We start from the raw sequence: 21,241 nt of genomic DNA, 5'->3' as shown, positions 1-21,241 counted from the left end.
TAAAAATATAAAAACACACGGTATGGTCCACAAAAATTAGTTAAGAAATTAGTTTTGAAGTTCTATTTTGTTATAATTTTTAAATCTGATGCGGTAGTATAAAGTCCACAAAAATAAGTTAATAAGCACATTTAAGAAATTAAGCATTCATCCGAGATACTCTAATTGGATAATTTAAACTTTTGTGTGAGCCGTACAATTAATATATGATATAATTATGTAATAATATATAGATACTAATCGATAAAGATATAATAATAACGTAGAATTTGTACTGATGGGGCTGTGCTGGTCGTACCTGCACAACTTAGTGTACTACAACATTGGAATTGTACTAACACACTTTCTTGTTTATATTGCCCTGTAAGGAATGGGTAGACCTTTGTCCAAAATCCTCACTCCAGCCACACGCCTCAGAAGACCATGGCCTCATTGGGTGGTAAGTTTTGCACTAACTCTATCCTTATGCACAGTTAGTACCTTTACATTTTTTTTCTCCAATTTTTTTATTGATTTCGTGTTTGCTTTGCAGGGTTACAAAATCTAAGCGGCATCAATTTTCTTATCAAAAAAGAGGTATTCTTTTCATCAAGAAAATTATTTGAATGTGCATTCACTGTGTACAACTTTTGTTGTTGTATAAAGTTGCTGCTAATTACTTACTAATGGGTCTGTTTTGCATAAAATAAGACCGATAAAGGTCATCCTAAGTACACTTTTTGCATGTGTTTAGAACTTTAGATCTGTTAGATCAACCAGAATCATATTAAAATACTGGTTAATGTGATTTTATATGTGAATGTTCATATGTTTGATTCTATATATATTAAAAAAAAACTTATAACTAATTTTGATTTAAAATATCTTTGGGTAGTTTTGTGTTGAATAAAAAAAATACATTAAAGCATTCACACATAAATTCAAAATCAATTTTAACTCAGATTAATTTCATTCAAGAACAATTTTGCAAACGCTTACTCAAGCATGCACACTTCTTCTATGTTTAACATTAAGAGATTTCTCAATTAAATTGGCACAATTTGTCAATTTAGTTATTGCTTTATTTTCATTGAGCTCATCAATATGTAGAAAGCTGGTTTTCGGAGTGCATGAAACATTTCAGAAATTAATTTCCGAAATGCATTTAATATATTCTAGAGATAAACTTTCGAAACATTTGTACATGCTAAAATTATGGGGAGGAAGTGTAACACTGGCACAAAGGAAGGGGTGGAATGCTAGTGAAGATAAGAGAAGGAGGTTATGTGCAAGAGATGGAAGAGATATTGTGATGGAAAGGGAGTAGGTGCCAGAAAAGTGGGGTGCTGAAAAGTAAAGGGGAGCGGTATAAGAGGGAGGGGTGAGAAAGGTATTTTGAGAATTTTTTAAAAATCGCAAAAAAAAATGGGAGGTGTGTAGGACAAAACAGAGAGTGTAAAAAAAATCATCCTCCATCCAATTTTAAGCAAACCCAAGCTGAAATTCACTTCACCCGGTGTGGGTTGGCCTAGTTTATTGGCCCATCCTCTTATAATAGTTTTTTTTTTATCAAGATTATATAATACTTTTAATAATGATAGTGCAAAAATCTTACCTACTTTTTTATAGGTTAACTCTTTAGATTAAGGCTTAACAAAAATTAGAGAGTGCAACTTTTTTCAACATCAAATGTTTTAAAGACAAAATTTAGTTTTAAATAATCAAATGGGGTAATGGGCTTATCTGTCTGGCATTGGCCCACAAAAGACTCGTCTGAAAAAACAATTTTTTAGTCCAGTTCAATTAACTTAACCTGAAAAAAATATATTAGCATGCACTGGGCTGACCAAATTAACCGATCCGAAATAACAAGTAATCCTTTCGTTCCTAATTATAATATTTTTTTAAAAATAATTCAAATTCTTCAAAAAATACTGATTAGTTTAATTAATAACATTAAATATATAAATAATTTTTATTATTTTTTAAAAATATCCTTAAAATTATTTGAACTCTTTCTCTTTTTATCTAATTACTCTCTGTTTAATTCATGATTGAATGCTAGTTTTATTCTCCAATCCTTATAAATAATGCATTTATCTTTTTAATTTATAATATTTATTATAAAATAATTGAGGATATTTTGATGAAAATAAATAAATAAATAACTTAAAAAAGAGTATTATAAAAAACAACAAACAAATTTGATAAAAGAATCTTATATCTGAGAACAGTGAGAGTATATTTGTACACAGCATGAGTGTGTATCAGTGCACTGTGCATGTCTTGCAATTTTTGGAATTTAGTGTGTCTCATGTTTCTGCAAAGGAGGTTAATGAGTTATTGTAAATTTGTTGAGAGTGTCTTCAATTCCCGCAAATAAATAAAAAATCCTGTGCTTTCGCATGTTAAGACACATTTTGTTTTCCTTGTCCTTAAGAAAGGATGTTGTATGCTGCAGGGTCCAAAAGTCAATGCGAAGTTCGAGCTGAAGCCGCCACCATATCCACTGGTAATAAGACCTAAAGTTTCAATGTTTACAAGAGAAATCATTGTGATTTTTCAAGAGGAGCCATGTTTCTAATGGCACATTGAAGAAAGAATACTTAGCTTTTTATAGTTTTCAGGTTTACTTTCTATAGAAACTTTGGTTAGTCTTATTCTAGTAAAGAAACTTTAAAAATGAAACGATTTATGCACAGAGGCATAAGTTACTTTGGTTAGTCTTATTTTCTACCCATCATACTCAAAACTTAAAATGAATCACACAAGGCTTCTAGTGGGAAAAAATTAGGTTACCTCTTCATCCTATTTTATAAAACCAAAAGAAGAAAATTCTAAAACTGTTGTGATAATGAAATGTTTCAGAATGGTTTGGAGCCGGTGATGAGCCAGCAGACACTTGAGTTTCATTGGGGGAAACACCACAAGACATATGTGGAAAATCTGAAAAAACAAATTGTTGGGACAGAGCTTGATGGGAAATCACTAGAAGAGATTATAGTGACATCATATAATAAGGGTGACATTCTTCCAGCTTTCAACAATGCAGCACAGGCATGCATGCTTGTAACCAGAAACTCTTATTCATGTTTCAAAACCATGGCTTAGGAATCAATTAATCAATCTTGTAATGCGTACTGTGCAGGTATGGAACCATGACTTCTTCTGGGAGTGCATGAAACCAGGTGGAGGTGGAAAGCCATCCGGGGAGCTTCTAGAACTGATTGAAAGAGACTTTGGCTCATTTGAAAAATTCCTTGATGAGTTTAAGGCTGCTGCTGCAACACAATTTGGTTCAGGATGGGCTTGGCTTGCATGTCAGTAATAACCCCCTTCCACCTTACTTTATGCATAAGTTACAATCAAATTTTTGGAAAAACTAAAACGATAGAACTTCTACAAATTAATTTATGCATAAGTCAATTTTAACTTATAAGTTTATTTTATTTTAACTTTTTTTATGTTATTCACTTATAAGTGCTTATCAAGAAATTTATCCAGACAGAGAGTTACATATCCTTCTTGTTCATTCACTTTTTTGTTGATGAAATATAGATAGAGCAAGCAAATTTGATGGGGAAAATGCAGCAAATCCTCCTTCACCAGATGAGGACAACAAGCTAGTGGTGCTCAAGAGTCCCAATGCTGTGAACCCCCTTGTTTGGGGAGGCTATTATGTAAGTAGTAATAATATTATTGTTCCTTACTTATCTTGAAATATGAATGATAGTTGGGTCTAATGAGTTCATTTCCCTGGTAAATTCTGATGTGATTTTATCTTAATTTCTTGCAGCCACTTCTTACCATTGATGTTTGGGAGGTATTAATCATATTTGCCTTTTGTTTGTTATTTGATGAAACAATTTGCACATACAAGCTTTATAACAGTCATTAATAACAACTTGCTGACTTTGTAATACTTGTTTTCATTTTTGTACAGCATGCTTACTACCTTGATTTTCAGGTGATATTTTGCTCCAAGCATTATATAATTAATGGAAGAGTTGCTAACTCACTGTCTGACATTTTTTTCCTATACACTCTCTAGTATTGGTTGAAATTTATGTGAATCTCACTAATACGGTAATGGGCTCACCAATTCGGAAATGAGATCCACATATTTAGTGAGACCCATATGGATTTTATCCAATAAAAGAATGTGTTGGAAAAAGGGTGTCAAAGAGTGTGTTACTAGCACTTATCATACAGTTATTAGCGAGAGTTGTGTCCAATAGATAAATTTAATTATGACTTGAGACTTTTTTGTTATCTTTCCAGAACCGGCGCCCTGATTATATATCAGTGTTCATGGATAAGCTTGTTTCCTGGGATGCAGTGAGTTCTAGACTTGAACAAGCAAGGCTTTAATTAACCAGTGCATGATGCTGAATTAAATGCAGAATAAGTGATTTATCCTGATAGTGATGATGAATTGGATGGCGTCATGAGGAATAGTGGATTATTTTTATCTAGAAAGTGTACGATGGCACATCTTTTGTACTTTAAATAGGTGTTGTGGTATCAGGCTAAATCACTTCAGCCTGCAGATTATGTTCTATAGTTAGAAATCTTAGTTATGGTTCTCTTTGTGTGACTGTGTGAACAATAAAATTGCTTATGCATGAACTTCGTACCCCATTGCCCAGAGGCTCTTCGCTATGCAAAGGTATGGGGGAGGGATGTTGTACGCAGCCTTACCCTTGCATATGCAAAGAGGCTGTTTCCGGATTCGAACCCATGACCAACAAGTCACCAAGGCACAACAATAAAATTGCTTATGCATGAACATTCAGCAAAATAATACTATGTTGTAGAACCTTTTCACGTAACTTGTACGAGAGCGTATCTTTTTTTCCATGAGCATCACTTAGGATTCAAGTTGAAACTACATTATAAGTGAAGGGATTGGGAAATAGGGGAAGGAAAGTCACATTTCTGCATAAAAATGTGTCTCAGATTAATTATGACACAAATCTCCATCACAGTCAACTGTTTAAAATTAATCCTACCAAATTCTAAAACCAACCAAACACAATATCTTGTAAAATAGCTACAGCCTACAAGATCCTATACCCACCCAAATACCGGTCATTTGGCTCCAAAGTTGTAGGACTGTAATGGATTCAGACTACTTTTACAGAAGCAGAACTGTAATGAATCCATTCCAGGCACATTCTTCAATATACGTGTTTCCAGTGGTATATTGCAGTAGAATGTTAAGGACACAGTTTTGGTATATTTTATCATATTTTCAAGCTTTCAAACACAAAGCATAAAGTTATACTATTGGCTTCTCTGTTATTTTTTTTTGCCTATAAATCTATGCAAAGCGATCAATACAGGTGAATAATTCTTAAAAATCACAATCTCTACCCTTGTTCTCAATGTTGGCTAGGTATTTCTCAAAGACTCAAACAGCCGTTGAACCAAGCAAGTGTTTTGTTCAGAAGCAAAACAATCTGTGAACCCTTAGCATGATAATAATTGGTGGAAACTTAAATTCTATCTATAAATGACCCTGAAGAAAGGGTGTTAAAAAGGATACTAATTTCAATACATCATTATAGGAAAATAGGAGCCCGAAGATTCAGTGTGGGATAGGAACTGCAAAATCTAGAACTAGGTAATGTGCTTCTAGCTGAAGTTGTGGTCCAAATGAGAAATATAATTGTAGATAAAACAAGAGCTATTGTATGTGTGCTTTCAAAGTAGAAAAAAAAATGGTTATGAATTCGAGACAAAAAGTTCATCCCAAATGATGTCCATGTCTAAGGAGGGCATTCTACTTAACTGAACACCTTCCACATCTGATGTCTCATGGTGTGTGCTTTTGCTTCTCTCAGTTATCTCAGCTCCAAGCCTTATGGATGAATCCTTGCCACTTATACTTTTCAATTTGCCATTCTCATCATTGTGCTTATTGCTTGACCCTGGTGGTGAATCAGTTGGCTTCCTATGAGAAGAACCACCTTTTGATATTGCTTGTAGTTTTGCCTCCACAAGTGCAGCAGTGGTTCCATTTAGAGAATTTGCCTGAATTACATGCTTGAGGTCAGGGAAGTTCAACTGAGCATACTCGCCTCTTAGTATATATGCTGCTGTGTCATATGCAATGGCGGCGTCTTCGGCTGTGTCGAAAGTCCCTAGCCAAACCCTTGTCCTGTTTCTTGGTAATCTAATCTCAGCTACCCATTTCCCCCAGTGTCTTTGCCTCACACCTTTAAACAGCTTGCCTCTTCCACCATTCTTCATAGGCTGAGTCCTAGTGGCACTCAACCAATTCTCGTCGAAAGACTTGGACTGTGAATTTGATAGGCTCTTGTTCATTTTGTGTGCATCCCCACTACCTGCTTGATGCTGGTTTTGGACAAACTGAGACACATGATATGAGGGGTCTGAAGTTGCTGACATGACTTCACCACCTTTGATATTTGAGGATGATATTGATGAGTACACCAAGGAAGGTTCCTGCAAAAACAAAGTCAAGTTTGGAAATTTTGGTATGGCAGAAGAGGATGCTAAGGAAGTTACTGGTTCATCAAAACATGGTGCTATGGTTAATGGTGGGAGAGTTTCTAAAAGATTTAGAGGAATGGAGCTGTTTTTTGTGTCTGAGGCTGGGAAGATAGAATTGGATTGGTTTTTCTCTTTGCCATTCTTGATGTCTTGATGGACATTGAACTTTGCAGGGATATGACTAATCCAAGTGGCTAAAGGTGCCTCTTCTTTCATTGAAGTAGGATTTGAACATGAGAAAAGGTTTTCAGGTGATGATGCTATTGATGAGTTTGCCCCACTTTTTAATACATGAAGATGATTAGAGGCAGTGAGAAAGTGAGAATGGCCTCTTATAATTGCATTGTCCAAAAACTTTGATCCTGTTGCCATTTCTTACAAACAAGTTGGAAATTTCTTTTGTGTGAAGATTTCCTTCTTGGGAAATGTATCCTTCATATAGATCCTTCAGGCAGTAAATCCGAGACAGATAGAAATGATTAAAATGCATGCACTACACTAAATACATTTCCTTCGGGCTAAGGCACACCTCATATTGGAAGGTATCAATTAAGGTTTATTATTATAATACTAAAAGGAACCTACTTTGTATTTCATTAGGTATTTGTTATGGCTTCAATGAGGTATATTTCTTTATAAGGATTTTATTTTCTACTTACAATTTATGCTTGCATTCTATAACATGCTTTTCCTTCACAACCAATCGGAATCAGACAGCTCAGGCTTTTTTGGATCAGCTGTCATACAGGATGCAAAGCATTGAGAATTGACATTCGTTTAACGACAGAAACTTACTTAATTTAAGACCTTCATGTTCATTGTTTGTTATTATCCCGGGTATTATTCTTTTTTCTCATTAATAATCATGTGATTTTGTTGAACACCCACATGCTATATTCTTCTCTTGACTGTGCTAATGTAAATTAATGTAGACACACAATGAACCAATGACAATTTTGTTTTTTTGTCACTGATGCATTTCTTAGACACTAGGCATGATAAAAAACTATGAATTTATAATAATAGATATCCACTGATCTACTGATGAAATGTCTTTTTTTTCCTGGTAAACCCGATATATCTCGTGATAAAAAACTAAAAATAGACTAATCATTTGAGATACTAATATTTATTTGAGTTATTTTCTCTGAATAAATGTTCTTTCATATACATAAACTTAGAGATTGCATTTCTGACCACATGCTTAAAGAATATAATTATTTGTCAACCATACCATATAAGTTGAAATGTCTTTCTAATCACCGAGTGAGGTGGCAAACGACATAATTTGTTCTCCTTAGAATGCACTAATTTTGAAAGGTTTGGCGGTGCAATTGATTAACAAAGGTTAGTTATTTGTTTTTTTCCTTTCTGGTGGTGGAAACGAAGGCTTATTTTCTATATTATCATATATACACGAATACTATATTTATCAAGGATTTAATTTCAATATCCTTTGTGTTAGTTTGATGAAGTCATTGCTACCTTTTTCCAAGACTAGTATTAAACAAATCCTTAAAGAGCGTGAGCACAGCAAAGTATGCACTTTATGTATTTTCTTTTCAGCCCGCACTACAGTGTCTTTTGAGAATGGCTTAAAGACACTGAAAACGGTTCATGTGGTAGATGCAAAAAATGAAAGTGCACCAGAAGCTAATGGCAGTATCCACCTCCATTTTTGAGGCTACAATGATTAGAACTGCACAACATTGTGATTCATTGCTCTAATCTTAAGCCATCCCATTTATTTCATGCCACATGGCAAGACCACTCTTAGGAAGTAAACACAATTTTTTAAAATGCTTATATGCGAGACAGATTCTAGGCATCTTTCACTCTTCATGTAACTTTTTAATAACACACTTTATACCATTTACAATAGGTGTAGCTGTTTTCTCAATTACTTTATAAGCCATGCACATGGTTCTGACCAGGAAAGAATGTGATGTATACCACGAACTAAAAATTGCTTAGTAAAATAAACAGGACAGGAGGTCATGCATCTGATTTTGCTTTAGTTAGCTGTCAACTTTTCCCAAATCAAACCATGATTCTTTATTCCTTGCCTTGTTTTGTACATCAGCATTGATAATCAAGAACAGATTAATTAAAAAAATGAGCCTCTTCCACATCAGCTCTGCCTAAACTGAGGATCATGGTGGTCTTGCAGTTTGTCTAGTTGATTGAATAAAGATGTGGCTTGGTTGGCACTTCATCACTCGATGAGACATTTCATAAAAAAACAATGGTGTGAAAGACTGAGTAGATGGTGCCCTAAGCCAATAACCTCTACTTGACCAACTCTTTGAGATTGGACATTAAATTTCAAAAGTTAATATAAATAACAGAAAATTCAATACAATACTACCGTTTATTTAATTATTATAGTATTATTGTATTAATATGAAATTTTAAAATATAAAATATTAAAGAAACAAAGAGTATTTAAATGTTTATGCATCGTTGGTTGAAGAAATTATTTGGTACTCTTAGACTACTTAGTCTATAGTCCCAACTAATCTCTAGATGACACACATAATCAAGTGTTATTAAATTTTTTCTTTTAAATTGAAAAACTTAAATATATGTAATTAAAAAATTAGTCGGTAGTCTAAGATCTCCTAATAAATTCCTCCTTTTCATAACTCTTCTCCTTTATCTGATTGAAGGAACAAATCATTCTTACATCTGTATTTAACGTTTTATGCTTTCAATGTTTTCTTTCTTTTTCTTTTTTTTGAAAGTCACGCTTTCAATGTATATAATCAATTTCAGCATCAATTTGTTAAAATGGTATACGTACAAGAGTTTCAGCTTCAGCGGAATACGAGTAAAACTCTAAATATAATTGAAGTTCGCTAATTGTTTTTAAGTGGTTTAATGAATAGTTATTTAATTCCATTTTTTTCCAATGCAAGCATCCGTGCAACCAAACGTATAATCAAGTCAAAATTAAGTAAATATTCTAGCTAATCCACATCTTTTATTTAAAGAGTATATTTGTATGACTTTTTCAATAACACTTGTGCTAGTGTATGAGAGAGTGGCATTGGTACATGATGGTATTATTTTTTTTTGCAGAAGGTACATGAGGATATGTTGGCTTGTTAACTTGTACAACTACCCTAAGTCTATTAAAATTTTGTAATGGGTCACAAGTTAAATATTATAAGATGGCTTTTAAAACATTAGTCATATGTTTTTCTTAAAAGAGTTACAAACCTATATTACCATATTTGAGATCAAATTCGGTTTCATAATTCACTCATATTTTGGATTCAATTCTTATTGGTGGTTCTTTATTGTTATGTCACTTACAATTTTTAACAAATTAACTTGTAGCACGCCTTCTTTTATTTAAGAGTAAGAGAATCTCGTAGCTCTCAAACTTTGATTTCACCAAAAAAGAAAATTGGCATGGGCTTCATAAAAGGTATCAGTACATTGTAACTACTCCTATACGGTTGGTCGAGAAACGCACACACTCACACTTTTACTTTTGGTATTCCACTATACGTTCTGTTGTAGGATTCATGAACCTCTCCAAGCAAAATATTCTAAAACTATGGACAATTATTAATTACCAGTTAGGGTATTGAAAAAGATAGATCATTTTACAACAAGAAACCACCTTAGTAAAAGTGAAAAAGAAAAACAAAGGAAGTTTAAATGTATATCAGATAAAAAATATTAATTGAGTAATAATCTTTTCTATTTTATCAGAAAAAATTAAAAACAAATATTTCCTTAAAATAAAATGAATTATACATGCACCAAACTAATCTTTTTCTTCAGCATATATACCTCTTTCAATCTTGAACGAATATGATAGTTTTGTCTCGGAGGAAACAGAATCTATTTCTTATTTAAAATCTTCCTGGTACAAATATATATGTAGAGGCAAATGCATGAACCCTACGCCATCATATATTATAACATTATTTGTCTACATATTTAAATCTAACAATGTTGATCGTGAAACACAATATGAAATTATGTTTGTAGTTTTTTGTTATTTTCTTCAAAACGATCCAAGGCATGCCTAACATGTCTATGCTACGCATTCTTCAATGATAGCATCGTAAATTGTTTTCTTTCAAATTTTTAATTAATTCATTCATATAAATTTGGATTTACTATATTTTTAGTATCTAAACTTTTTAAGAAAATTGTTATTAGTTTCTATATTATTATTTTTTTTTACTGATTTTAGTCTTTAACTTTTTTCCGTCAAAGTTAAGGGACTATATAAGAGTTAGGAAAAAAACTAGTTAAGAATGTTGATTAGTAAATTCAGAATTAAAAATAAAAATTTTAAAGAATTTAATTACTAAAAAATAGTAAATCATTTTTTATGACCAAATCATCTTTTGTTTTTGTAATAAAAAAAATTTAGAAAAAAACATGTGGAAAAAATGGAGTTACTTTAACATTTAAATGCTAGCTAGCTTATGGGTTATGGCTAACCAGAATAAACATAAAGTTGTAATTATTACCACAGTAATGACCCTTCGATTCAAGATTCAAGCTACTACCAATGTTCTCTAATAATCTTACATCCCAACTCTTGAAAAATGATTTGAAATTAGGCATTATCTTCAACACTCATTCCTTGGAAAATTGACTGATTATATATATATATATATATATATATATATATATATATATATATATATATATATATATATATATATATATATATATATATATATATATATATATATATATATATATATATAAATAATAGCAGTATCATTTTCCAAATTTCACAACTAAATTTAAGACTGTTTACATCACGATCATAGAAATCCCAAAGTCTTAAACTTTAGAGCTGTCGACAAAATTTTTGAGTGACAAAAAGGGAATTACTTCTATTTATAGAATATGACTATATGACTGGATCAAAAATCTGAGGTCCAACTGTCTCATTCTAATCCGTCTATCATTACATATTTTTCACATCAAAAGTTGAATAACAAATATTAATAATTCAAAATTTTAATTAAATAATGTTAATCTAAAGGAAAATCCATCAAATTCAAAAGCCAAACATATATATATATATATATATATATATATATATATATATATATATATATATATATATATGAATGCAAAATTCCTAGTGGGGGTGGTGACAAGCTGGTGTAACCATTGCAAGAAACATCTGCCTCTTTTCTCTGAAGTACTCAACTGCTAGCTCATGAGGTGGGAGATTGTTATTTATAACAGGAATTTCCAAGAAATTCACCATCCAAGAGTGAAGGTGAGGAAAGGTATCAGCTGTGATGAACTTGACTCCAATCACATCTCCCATGGCCACCAAAGTATGTGCAACCCATGCCAATTGTGTTGCCACCCATGAATTTCTTTTCACCAAGCCCATTTTCCTTTTCTATCACTCTCAAAGTTTCCAAAGTCTCTTTCATTGCCCTCTCTTGTAGTTCTCCAATCAAACCGAAAAAATTTCCACATGTCTGTTGTCTGCGAAAAACAGGTTATGGAAACAATAAATGGATTTTTTTTAATAAATGGAAACAGTTGTGTAGCCAATTTAGTTTTTTTTTCCTCCATCACTGAAACGAAGGCAAATGCATGGCTAGCATTTTGTTATTTGACCCTTGCACAATTTTATTAACGATAATTTTTAGTTAATTGACAGTATGAAATCTAACTCTACATAAAAATTATGCTCCAAGGTTTTTATATTATCAAAAATCAATGTCTTCTAGGGATAATTGAGATATTTAGGCTTAGTGCGTTTTGTTTTAGGTTAGATTCTTCAGAATTACATTGAAATATCATGATTTTAAGTAATTTTTTACATATTTATATCACGTTTATGAATTAATTTTCAGTTAAAATAATTTTATATAACTTTTGGATAAAATAAAAAATATACTAAATTTTATTACTAACTTGATTTTACTATAAATATATTCAAATGTAAATTATATTATAAATCAGAATACATAATGTGTGTCTTCAATTTTTTTTTGGAGGTACATTTCGTATATTATCTTTTTAACTAGAAAAAAATCATCTCTTAATTATTTCATATTATATTTCTTTAATCTTTATCTATATACTAATGAAAAACTAAATTCTTATATTAAAGGTCCGAAGGTATAATTCTAACCCGAGATGCAGTTTTTAACATGACATAAGCCAACCCATAAGAAAGGTCCAAAATAAAATCTTCAAGATATTGCATTGTAATGTTAGCATATGGGAGTGTTTTTCAAGCATATCAAAAATAGTATTTCAAAACGAATGAACTTTCTGCTCTTCAATTAAAAACTTTCTCCTCCAGAAGAATAGAGAAATTACTGTTGTACTTTAATTTTATGCAATAATTATTATTATTAATTATACAAAGGAAGAGATATCGAAACTTCCGTTGACTTGACTAATGCTAATTTACGAAAATGAAACACCCCACTCCCACAAGGTAATTTATTTATTTATTTTTAAGGCAAAAGAAAACTCCAAACAGATAATTGTAAAAAGATATTGAACAAAATAGCCTTTTCCCCCTACACTTCCAATTCACGCTTGAATTACACTTGCTAATGACAAGTTAGTTATTTTGATTAGGCATGGAACTAATAGTATGATCCTTTTTGATAAAATCTATATATATATATATATATATATATATATATATATATATATATAAAATAAAATGAAATGAGAGATCAAATTATAATGGTATAACTTTAACAATTATTATATTATTTTATAATTTTTAATTAGATAATATTTTTTTAAAACTCATTGTTGGATTGAAAGTTTATTTAACATAAATCATATATACAAAATTTTATATTAATCCAAAATCATTTACTATCTCGTTCGTATAAATTAAAATTGACATAATACAAATATTTTAAAATATACAAAAATATGCATCATTTGATTATTTACTTATTGTTCAATTTTGATAAAATTTAACACAAATAATTTTGATAATATGTAAATATAATTCAACAGTTAAATAATAAAAATTATATTTTATATCAAATTATAAAAATAATATAATAATTATCAAACTCTCATGGATTATGACACAAGTGACAAGGTGATGTAAAGTTTATGAGTATCATAGAGGCACAATAGGCCATTGCAGGAACCTAGAATATGGAAATTGACATCCATAGTGTAGCTAGCTACCACATTTTTGGAACATTGATTTTGTAGGATGAGAAATTGTTATAGAGTGAATTTTTCATGAGCTTAACTCAACCCTACAATATGTCTCATTTTTTCTCATGACAACCTGCTACGTGGGACATTCAACACACCCTTCTATCTAGGAATGACTGACAACAGAGATTAAGGAATTCCATGATTTACAAACGTGTCTGAATTACACAAGAGAGCTCGCCGGAACCTTAAGTAGGATTTCCAACATCAATGTTTTTCTCTTCTTTTTTTTTTTTTTCTTTTTTTAACCTTCCAAGACAAGAACCTAACGTTTATCTCTCTCTTTATGGATATATTTGACCTTTAGATTTTTTATTTATTTTTGATCCATTCATTTTCTTCATTTTAGTATCTGTAATTTCTTTATTTTTTTTAATTTTGATCTTGCAAGATATTTTATTTATTTTTTAGTTCATATAACTTTACATTTTTTCAAGTTTAATCCTTTAAAATTTTAAAATTTTCATTTACAATTCTCATAAGTTTGTATATATAAGAATTAAATTAAAAATTTTAAATATACAGAAATTAAAAATAAATAAAATATCTTAAAGGAACCAAATTAGAAAACCTAAGAAATCAAAATTTGAAAAAATAAACTTAAACACAAATTTCCTGCACACTTATTAGAAAAAATAAAATTTTGCACGCTTTTTTAAGATTCTTTTTTTTTTCAACTCTTACTTTTGGTATCATTTATCACACTTCTCTTTCTATCTCACTCTTTGAGATAAAAACATGTTAAGGTTTTTTTAGAATGAACTTACTCTATTTTTAATTGAATTTTGACCAATCAGAAAGATTACAAATTAACTCACGGTCAGAGGGTAAATATCAGCTGCAGTCTGCAGACTGTGATGGCCATATCATGACGTTACTTAAAGTCTTTTTCTTTTTATATTAAGGTCTAACGATTAAAAAACTCACGTACCTAATTCGTACTAAACAAGAAACTCTTGATTAAAAGCATAATTAATGCGGTCAGACTTAATCGACCCAAGAATTAGGATCTTGCTAAGGACACTCTTAAATTTTAATTGAACTGAAGCGTTATTCCATGAGAAGATAAGCAGAATGTGTAGGTTAATTTGGGGTTCAAGGAAGGGAAAAAGAGGGTTATTATGTTTGGAGGATGCAAGAATATGAGGATTCTTTCTTGGGAGGTGTTAGAATTCCGTTGTACATGGTTTTTAAGAGTCTCAATTATGTATTTTATGGCTTCAGATGGATAATCATAATACCTGTAATAAATTATTTGCTTGTAATATTCTAAAATATATTTGTAGATGTCTTGTTCCTAGATAGATATTGCGTAATACATAGGTAATCCAAAACTATATTTTGGAATACCTATTTCAAAATATTTATTTTCACCACAGGTATTTTAAATTGTATTTTTGGATTATCTTTGTATTATGGCTTCCATTCCCACGACATCAAGCAAAAATGCTAGTTAGTATTATTATAAAAAGACGCAAGAGGTGTCTATTGGTGAGTAATAGATAATGAAGGACATATTTCTTCATTTTCATTTCTTTAAAGATTCCTGTGGGGTGTAGAAAGTAAAAAATGAGATGCAGAAAACAATGGTCTTGTATAAGTGGTCACCTAGGCCGAAAGTTTTGTATCAGCCCAATTTGCTTAATGCACTACATTTTTTGTTTGGTGCACCTCCAAAATTTCCTAATTCAAACAAAACCCTAATTGCCTCTCTTCCAAACTTTCATGACCAATGCACTCCACCTCCACCCAAACACCACCACTGCCACATCCAATGCCTCCACACCACACCAAACCCACCACCTCCACATGCATTGTTGTGAGCCACAAACATTCATGCCACTCTAACTTCATCATCATGCAGCACCATCATAATATAATTGTGAATTCAGCAATATGTAATACACACAGATGCATTAGCATATAACCTATCTTCTCATTAAATAAATGGTAATATAAAATGAACATAATAAAAAAAATTTAGAGCATCAAAATTTAACATAACTAGTATTTTAATTCCTATGTACACCAAAAAAAATATTTTTTTTTATAAATTTCTATAATTTAATAGTATTTGTGCACTTAACTTTAAAGAATCGTACATTGTTTTCTCTATGTCTTTATACTTTTGCCAATTTATTATAATTTTACGGATTCAGCAAAACATAAGAATTAAAATTGTGTTTAAGTCTATTTTTGACAATGATAAGAGTGGATAATCTCATTTAATTTTTATTCACAAATTATTATTTTTTTTATCTTAACATCTCTCTATATTTCTTTAAAATAATTACATGTAACAATAATGTCAATTTTTAAAATTAATATAATTAAAGTGATTTAGAATTCTTAATAAATATATTTTGCAATTGTAACATAATCGTCAAAATAGATCATGTTTGTCTTTCTCAAAATTTACATGAGTGTTTTAGCATCATCAACTAATAAATCAGCATAAACCATGCAAGATATTTTTTTGAAAAAATTTAAACATTAAACAATTATCTTAGTTATTATGATTTTTTTAAGAATTAAAAAATTGATATTTGATATATCCAAATACCATTAAACACAATGAAAAAAAAAATCAAGAGTGTTGGTTGGGAAGATAGGCACGTCAATCCTCAAAAGGAAATAATAAAATAAATAAAACAAAAATAAAAACCTTTGGAGTTTGGAACATAAAACCCTAAACCCTAGAAGGTGCTTCTTCTAGAGCCTTCCTTTCATTTCCCTTGAAAAGGAAGCGTGAAGCGTTTTCCCTCTGCATTAATCTGTATCTGCAGTCTGCAACAACTTCTTCTTCAGTTCTTCACACCAATCATGTACCGCTTTGCAACCTCCCTCGCCTCCAAAGCTAGGTAAGTAACTCTCCAATGCCAGTGTTGCCTTCTCTACTACTCCCTCCAGCTTCCTTCCTCTCTTTTTTTTTTTTGTTTTTTCTTTCTATTTTCCGCAACTGCTCTTCTGGGTCGCTGAAACAATGCCCGAGTATGGATCAATTTTTTTTTTTAGGGTTTTGGGGGGTTGTATCCGAGATAGATCCAGTCATGTTGGTTTCCTATTTGTGGTGCTTTATGCTATAATATCTCATTGTCTTCAATGCTTTTGACTGTAAATTTTTGTTCTTTTGGTTGCAGAATTGCTAGGAGCAGCACTCAACAGGTGAAACACCATTCTTATAATGACATTTTTTTTGTTCAAATTGTTTTGAGATTAATGAGATCTCTTTTACTTGTAATCTCTGTTCTTTATGATGATGGTGAGTTTTTTTTGCATTGCATAGATTGGAAGTAGGGTCAGTTGGAACAGGAATTATGCTGCCAAAGACATTAAGTTTGGTGTGGAGGCCCGGGCTTTGATGCTTAAGGGTGTTGAAGAGCTCGCCGATGCCGTCAAAGTAACCATGGGCCCTAAGGTAACCAAGCTGATGCCTGATAGTTTCTTTTCTTGTTATGTCTGCTGGTGAAAGATATCTTTGGCAAAGTGTGGCACCTGTGTTTTTATCAATCATTTATTTATTCGGTTTTCTAAGGGGAGAGAATGTCTTTTGGATCCAGGCTTGAAACATATCAATAGTAGTCCCTTCATTTTGATTGGTGTTGATCACGATTGTTATTGTTAAATTGGTGTTTTTATAGGGACGTAATGTGGTTATTGAGCAAAGTTTTGGAGCACCCAAAGTGACAAAAGATGGAGTAACCGTTGCTAAGAGCATTGAATTCAAGGATAAAGTCAAGAACATCGGTGCCAGTCTCGTAAAGCAGGTTGCCAATGCTACCAATGATGTGGCTGGTGACGGTAAGCCATTATATCCGTACTGGGTTATACTTTATTGTTAAATCTTCAGCATTGACTACTTTGTTATTAAACAAATGGTAATAATGAGGGAACATTCTAATTGGCAGGAACCACTTGTGCTACAATTCTCACTAAAGCAATATTTACGGAAGGGTGTAAATCAGTTGCAGCTGGAATGAATGCGATGGACCTGAGACGAGGTATAAATATGGCTGTTGATACTGTGGTGACAAATCTGAAAAGCAGAGCACGGATGATTAGCACTTCTGAAGAAATTGCCCAGGTTTGTGAATCTTCCTTTTTTGTTGGAGCCACTACTGGCATATTGCAGGAGATTGGAATCAACGAGAATGATTTTGAACCATAGTATTAACAAAGCTGCAATTGATAAATGTGGTGATAGGTTGGAACAATATCTGCCAATGGGGAGAGGGAAATTGGTGAGTTAATTGCAAAAGCTATGGAGAAAGTTGGCAAAGAGGGTGTCATCACGATCTCAGTAAGTTATTATTTGTTCATCTTGTAAAAAAAATCCTTTCTTTTGGTTTTACAATGTTTTCCTCTTCCTGGGGACAGTTTCTTTTTTGTAATTTTTTATCTCCTTATAATGTACGGTATATTTCCCCTTTATGATTTTAAATTCCATTTCAGCCATCCATATTAAGCCTTTTCCATTCATCCTCGTTGCCTCCTCCAAAGGGGTCTGTGGTTTGAATTATGCCGTGCATTTATCAATATGAATATGCTAGGGCCTAACTTTTATAAACTGTTTCAGGATGGTAAGACATTGTACAATGAGTTGGAAGTTGTGGAAGGAATGAAGCTCGACAGGGGATACATTTCTCCATATTTCATAACAAACCAGAAGAACCAGAAATGTGTATGATCTCACTTTACATCTCCTACTTCACATCATTAGAAATCTTTCTGGATAATACTATCTAGAATTTACCTTGGTAGTGAGTCCTTTTTATGTTAATTTCTGATATATTATGTGTAACCATGTAATGACTTTGTGCCAACAGGAACTTGAGGATCCTCTCATTATAATCCATGAAAAGAAAATCTCAAGCATAAATGCTATTGTTAAAGTATTAGAGTTGGCTTTGAAGGTGAGCAATGCCATTCACTTTATTTTGCACTGACTTTTTAAATATTGGTATGGGCTAACACTTCTTTATTGCCAGAGACAAAGGCCTTTACTGATTGTCGCTGAGGATGTGGAAAGTGATGCCCTTGCAACTCTTATTCTAAATAAACTTCGTGCTGGAATCAAGGTTGGTTTTGCCTATCTGTAGTTTTACATTTTAGTTCTTAGGCGCATTAAATTTTTGGATCGTTGATTTTTCTGTCCTTTAGGTATGTGCCATCAAAGCTCCTGGTTTTGGTGAAAACCGTAAATCTGGTCTCCAGGATCTTGCTGTTCTTACAGGAGGTCAAGTAAGTTTTCTGTTTGCTGAGGTTACTACTGTATTAAATATTCCATCTTACAAACTTGTGAATGATACATTTTTGGTATTTATCTAGCTTATCACTGAAGAGCTTGGCTTGAATCTTGAAAAAGTAGATCTGGAGGTGTTTGGCTCTTGCAAGAAGGTAGCCTTTTAGCTTAATTTGCTGTAGCATTTGAATTTGAATGCAGGGATAGAGCTTTAGTACTTTTTCTTTTTTTTTCAATGTTCATTTCATAGTTTTGGTATAGGATGCTGACTTTTCTCCTGGAGCAACTACTTGTGTTTAAGCTTTTTAAAGAAAGTGTCATTAAATTTCTCTATTCTATGCCCATACTATTTTCAAGGTTAAATGATTTAGAAAACTGAATAAGGTTCTGTATGTTTTAGATAACAATTTCTAAGGATGACACTGTCATCCTTGATGGAGCTGGTGATAAGAAAGCAATTGAAGAAAGAAGTGAGCAGGTCTGTTTGAATCTTCCACTATTATTAATTTTTATTCTACCATTGTTGGTGTATTCTGTTTCATGTACTGATACTTATTGATGTTTTTTACTTGTTTCTTGTGATGAATTTTAACAAGCAGATTAGATCAGCAATTGAAAATAGCACTTCAGATTATGACAAGGAAAAGTTACAGGAAAGATTAGCCAAGCTTTCTGGGGGTGTTGCAGTACTGAAGGTTTGTTTATTTGAGTTTACCTTGCTTGCTGTTAAGTTTTATCTGGTGCTTCATCATATGGTTTTGTCATGATAAAATTAACATCTGAAACCTTACTTTTGCAGATTGGAGGAGCCAGTGAGGCTGAAGTTGGTGAGAAGAAGGATAGAGTGACAGATGCCTTAAATGCAACCAAGGCAGCTGTAGAGGAGGGCATAGTACCAGGTAGATTATTAGCACTGGCAGTTGTATGCTTAGTTCTAATTCTATGTTGTTCAATCAAATTTGATGTGTTGTGCTTTGTGCAGGTGGTGGTGTTGCTCTTCTCTATGCATCAAGTGAGTTGGATAAGCTTCAAACTGCTAACTTTGATCAAAAGATAGGGGTCCAGATCATCCAAAATGCTTTGAAGGTTAGTGTTTTTCTTTTGCTGATTTTCATTTTAGATTATCCATAGCATTGTTTCTGGTAGGTCACTACTCCACAGATTTTTCTCTCTCTCATCCCTTATTCCCTTCAGGCCTCATTCTGCAATATTTTGAGCTTTATTTGCCTTGAGACCTGGTATGGTTTAACTAACCCTTTTTACTACCTGTTCTGACGAACAATGCAGACTCCTGTGCACACAATTGCTTCAAATGCCGGAGTTGAGGGTGCTGTTGTTGTTGGTAAACTATTGGAACAGAATGATCCTGATCTTGGATATGATGCAGCCAAAGGTAAGGGTTCTTGGTTGCTTTTTGCGGATGTGCTTACTTCTGTCAAAAGATATAGCCATTTCATTGTTATTGATTCTGCTGCCAATTGTTTTCCCTGCTTTGTAATCAGGTGAATATGTTGATATGGTTAAAGCTGGAATCATTGATCCATTGAAGGTTATTAGGACCGCCTTGGTTGATGCAGCCAGGTAGGATGTTGGGAAACTTGCCGTTAGATATTGATGTATTTGGTTTGTTTTATGTAGCTTTGCTTATCAATATTTTTCTCTTGCAGTGTGTCATCTTTGATGACAACAACTGAAGCTATTGTGTCTGAACTCCCAAAGGACGATAAAGATGTTCCTGCCATGGGTGGCATGGGTGGTATGGGTGGCATGGATTATTAAGGGGCTATTTCCCCTGATGAATCTTGCTCCCTTTAAATGGACGTAGATTGGGGTGGTGTTTCACCACTATTTTGCCTTTTTTTTCTTCTTATTTATTGACAGAAGGCATCAATGTAATCATAGTGAGAGATAAGAGATCTTGGGAGGAAAATTTGCTATTGTTGTTGCAATGACATTAAGGAACGTCTGAAACAATTTTCAGATTCCAAATTATTAACACTGTTCCATTCTAAAGTTGTCAATTGAAAGACGGCTCTCCTTAATAATTTCAACAGATTGAAGTCCTTTTCTAACATTGTAAACTTTTTTATTTAAATAACTTTTTGTTGCAAGAAAAACTACAAGATGTTTAAAATAACGTTTTTTAATTTGAATAGTAAAAAATATTCATAAAAAAGCTGAGTGGTTAAACGTGTTCTGATATAAATTTATTAAAGCTCAAAAGTGGATGTGTTTTTACTTCTTTTCAAACAAAATTTTACTTTGCAAAAAGCATTTTCGTCAATTATGATCTTT

At 32.2% G+C, this 21,241-nt stretch overlaps 3 protein-coding genes across 3 annotated transcripts; 2 read left to right on the top strand and 1 right to left on the bottom strand.

Annotated features, from left to right (window-relative positions):
• Nucleotides 1–354: 354 nt before the first annotated feature.
• On the top strand, nucleotides 355–4,615 carry LOC114371111 (superoxide dismutase [Fe], chloroplastic-like). The gene is made up of 9 exons (XM_028328528.1): nucleotides 355–439; nucleotides 533–576; nucleotides 2,441–2,491; nucleotides 2,848–3,036; nucleotides 3,128–3,299; nucleotides 3,538–3,659; nucleotides 3,776–3,802; nucleotides 3,923–3,946; nucleotides 4,261–4,615. Exons 1-9 carry the CDS (start codon nucleotides 424–426, stop codon nucleotides 4,348–4,350), a joined length of 735 nt encoding a protein of 244 aa, XP_028184329.1. The 5' UTR covers nucleotides 355–423; the 3' UTR covers nucleotides 4,351–4,615.
• Nucleotides 4,616–5,239: 624 nt separating this feature from the next.
• LOC114371110 (ethylene-responsive transcription factor ERF062) lies at nucleotides 5,240–6,998 on the bottom strand. Its single transcript, XM_028328526.1, has one exon. The coding sequence runs from the start codon at nucleotides 6,868–6,870 to the stop codon at nucleotides 5,707–5,709; it is 1,164 nt and encodes a 387-aa protein (XP_028184327.1). The 5' UTR covers nucleotides 6,871–6,998; the 3' UTR covers nucleotides 5,240–5,706.
• A 9,403-nt stretch (nucleotides 6,999–16,401) lies between these two features.
• Nucleotides 16,402–20,999, top strand: LOC114372382 (chaperonin CPN60-2, mitochondrial-like). The gene is made up of 18 exons (XM_028329900.1): nucleotides 16,402–16,565; nucleotides 16,845–16,869; nucleotides 16,991–17,122; nucleotides 17,346–17,505; nucleotides 17,613–17,788; nucleotides 17,909–18,004; nucleotides 18,281–18,385; nucleotides 18,531–18,617; nucleotides 18,693–18,782; nucleotides 18,865–18,945; nucleotides 19,033–19,101; nucleotides 19,347–19,424; nucleotides 19,546–19,641; nucleotides 19,746–19,845; nucleotides 19,929–20,032; nucleotides 20,234–20,339; nucleotides 20,449–20,527; nucleotides 20,614–20,999. The coding sequence occupies exons 1-18, from the start codon at nucleotides 16,528–16,530 to the stop codon at nucleotides 20,723–20,725; spliced, it is 1,734 nt and encodes a 577-aa protein (XP_028185701.1). The 5' UTR covers nucleotides 16,402–16,527; the 3' UTR covers nucleotides 20,726–20,999.
• Nucleotides 21,000–21,241: the final 242 nt, after the last annotated feature.

Source organism: Glycine soja, chromosome 10 (assembly GCF_004193775.1).
Source record: "Glycine soja cultivar W05 chromosome 10, ASM419377v2, whole genome shotgun sequence".
NCBI lineage: Eukaryota > Viridiplantae > Streptophyta > Magnoliopsida > Fabales > Fabaceae > Glycine > Glycine soja.
Note: the sequence above shows the minus strand (reverse complement) of the source record. Positions and strands in the feature narration are given on the sequence as shown.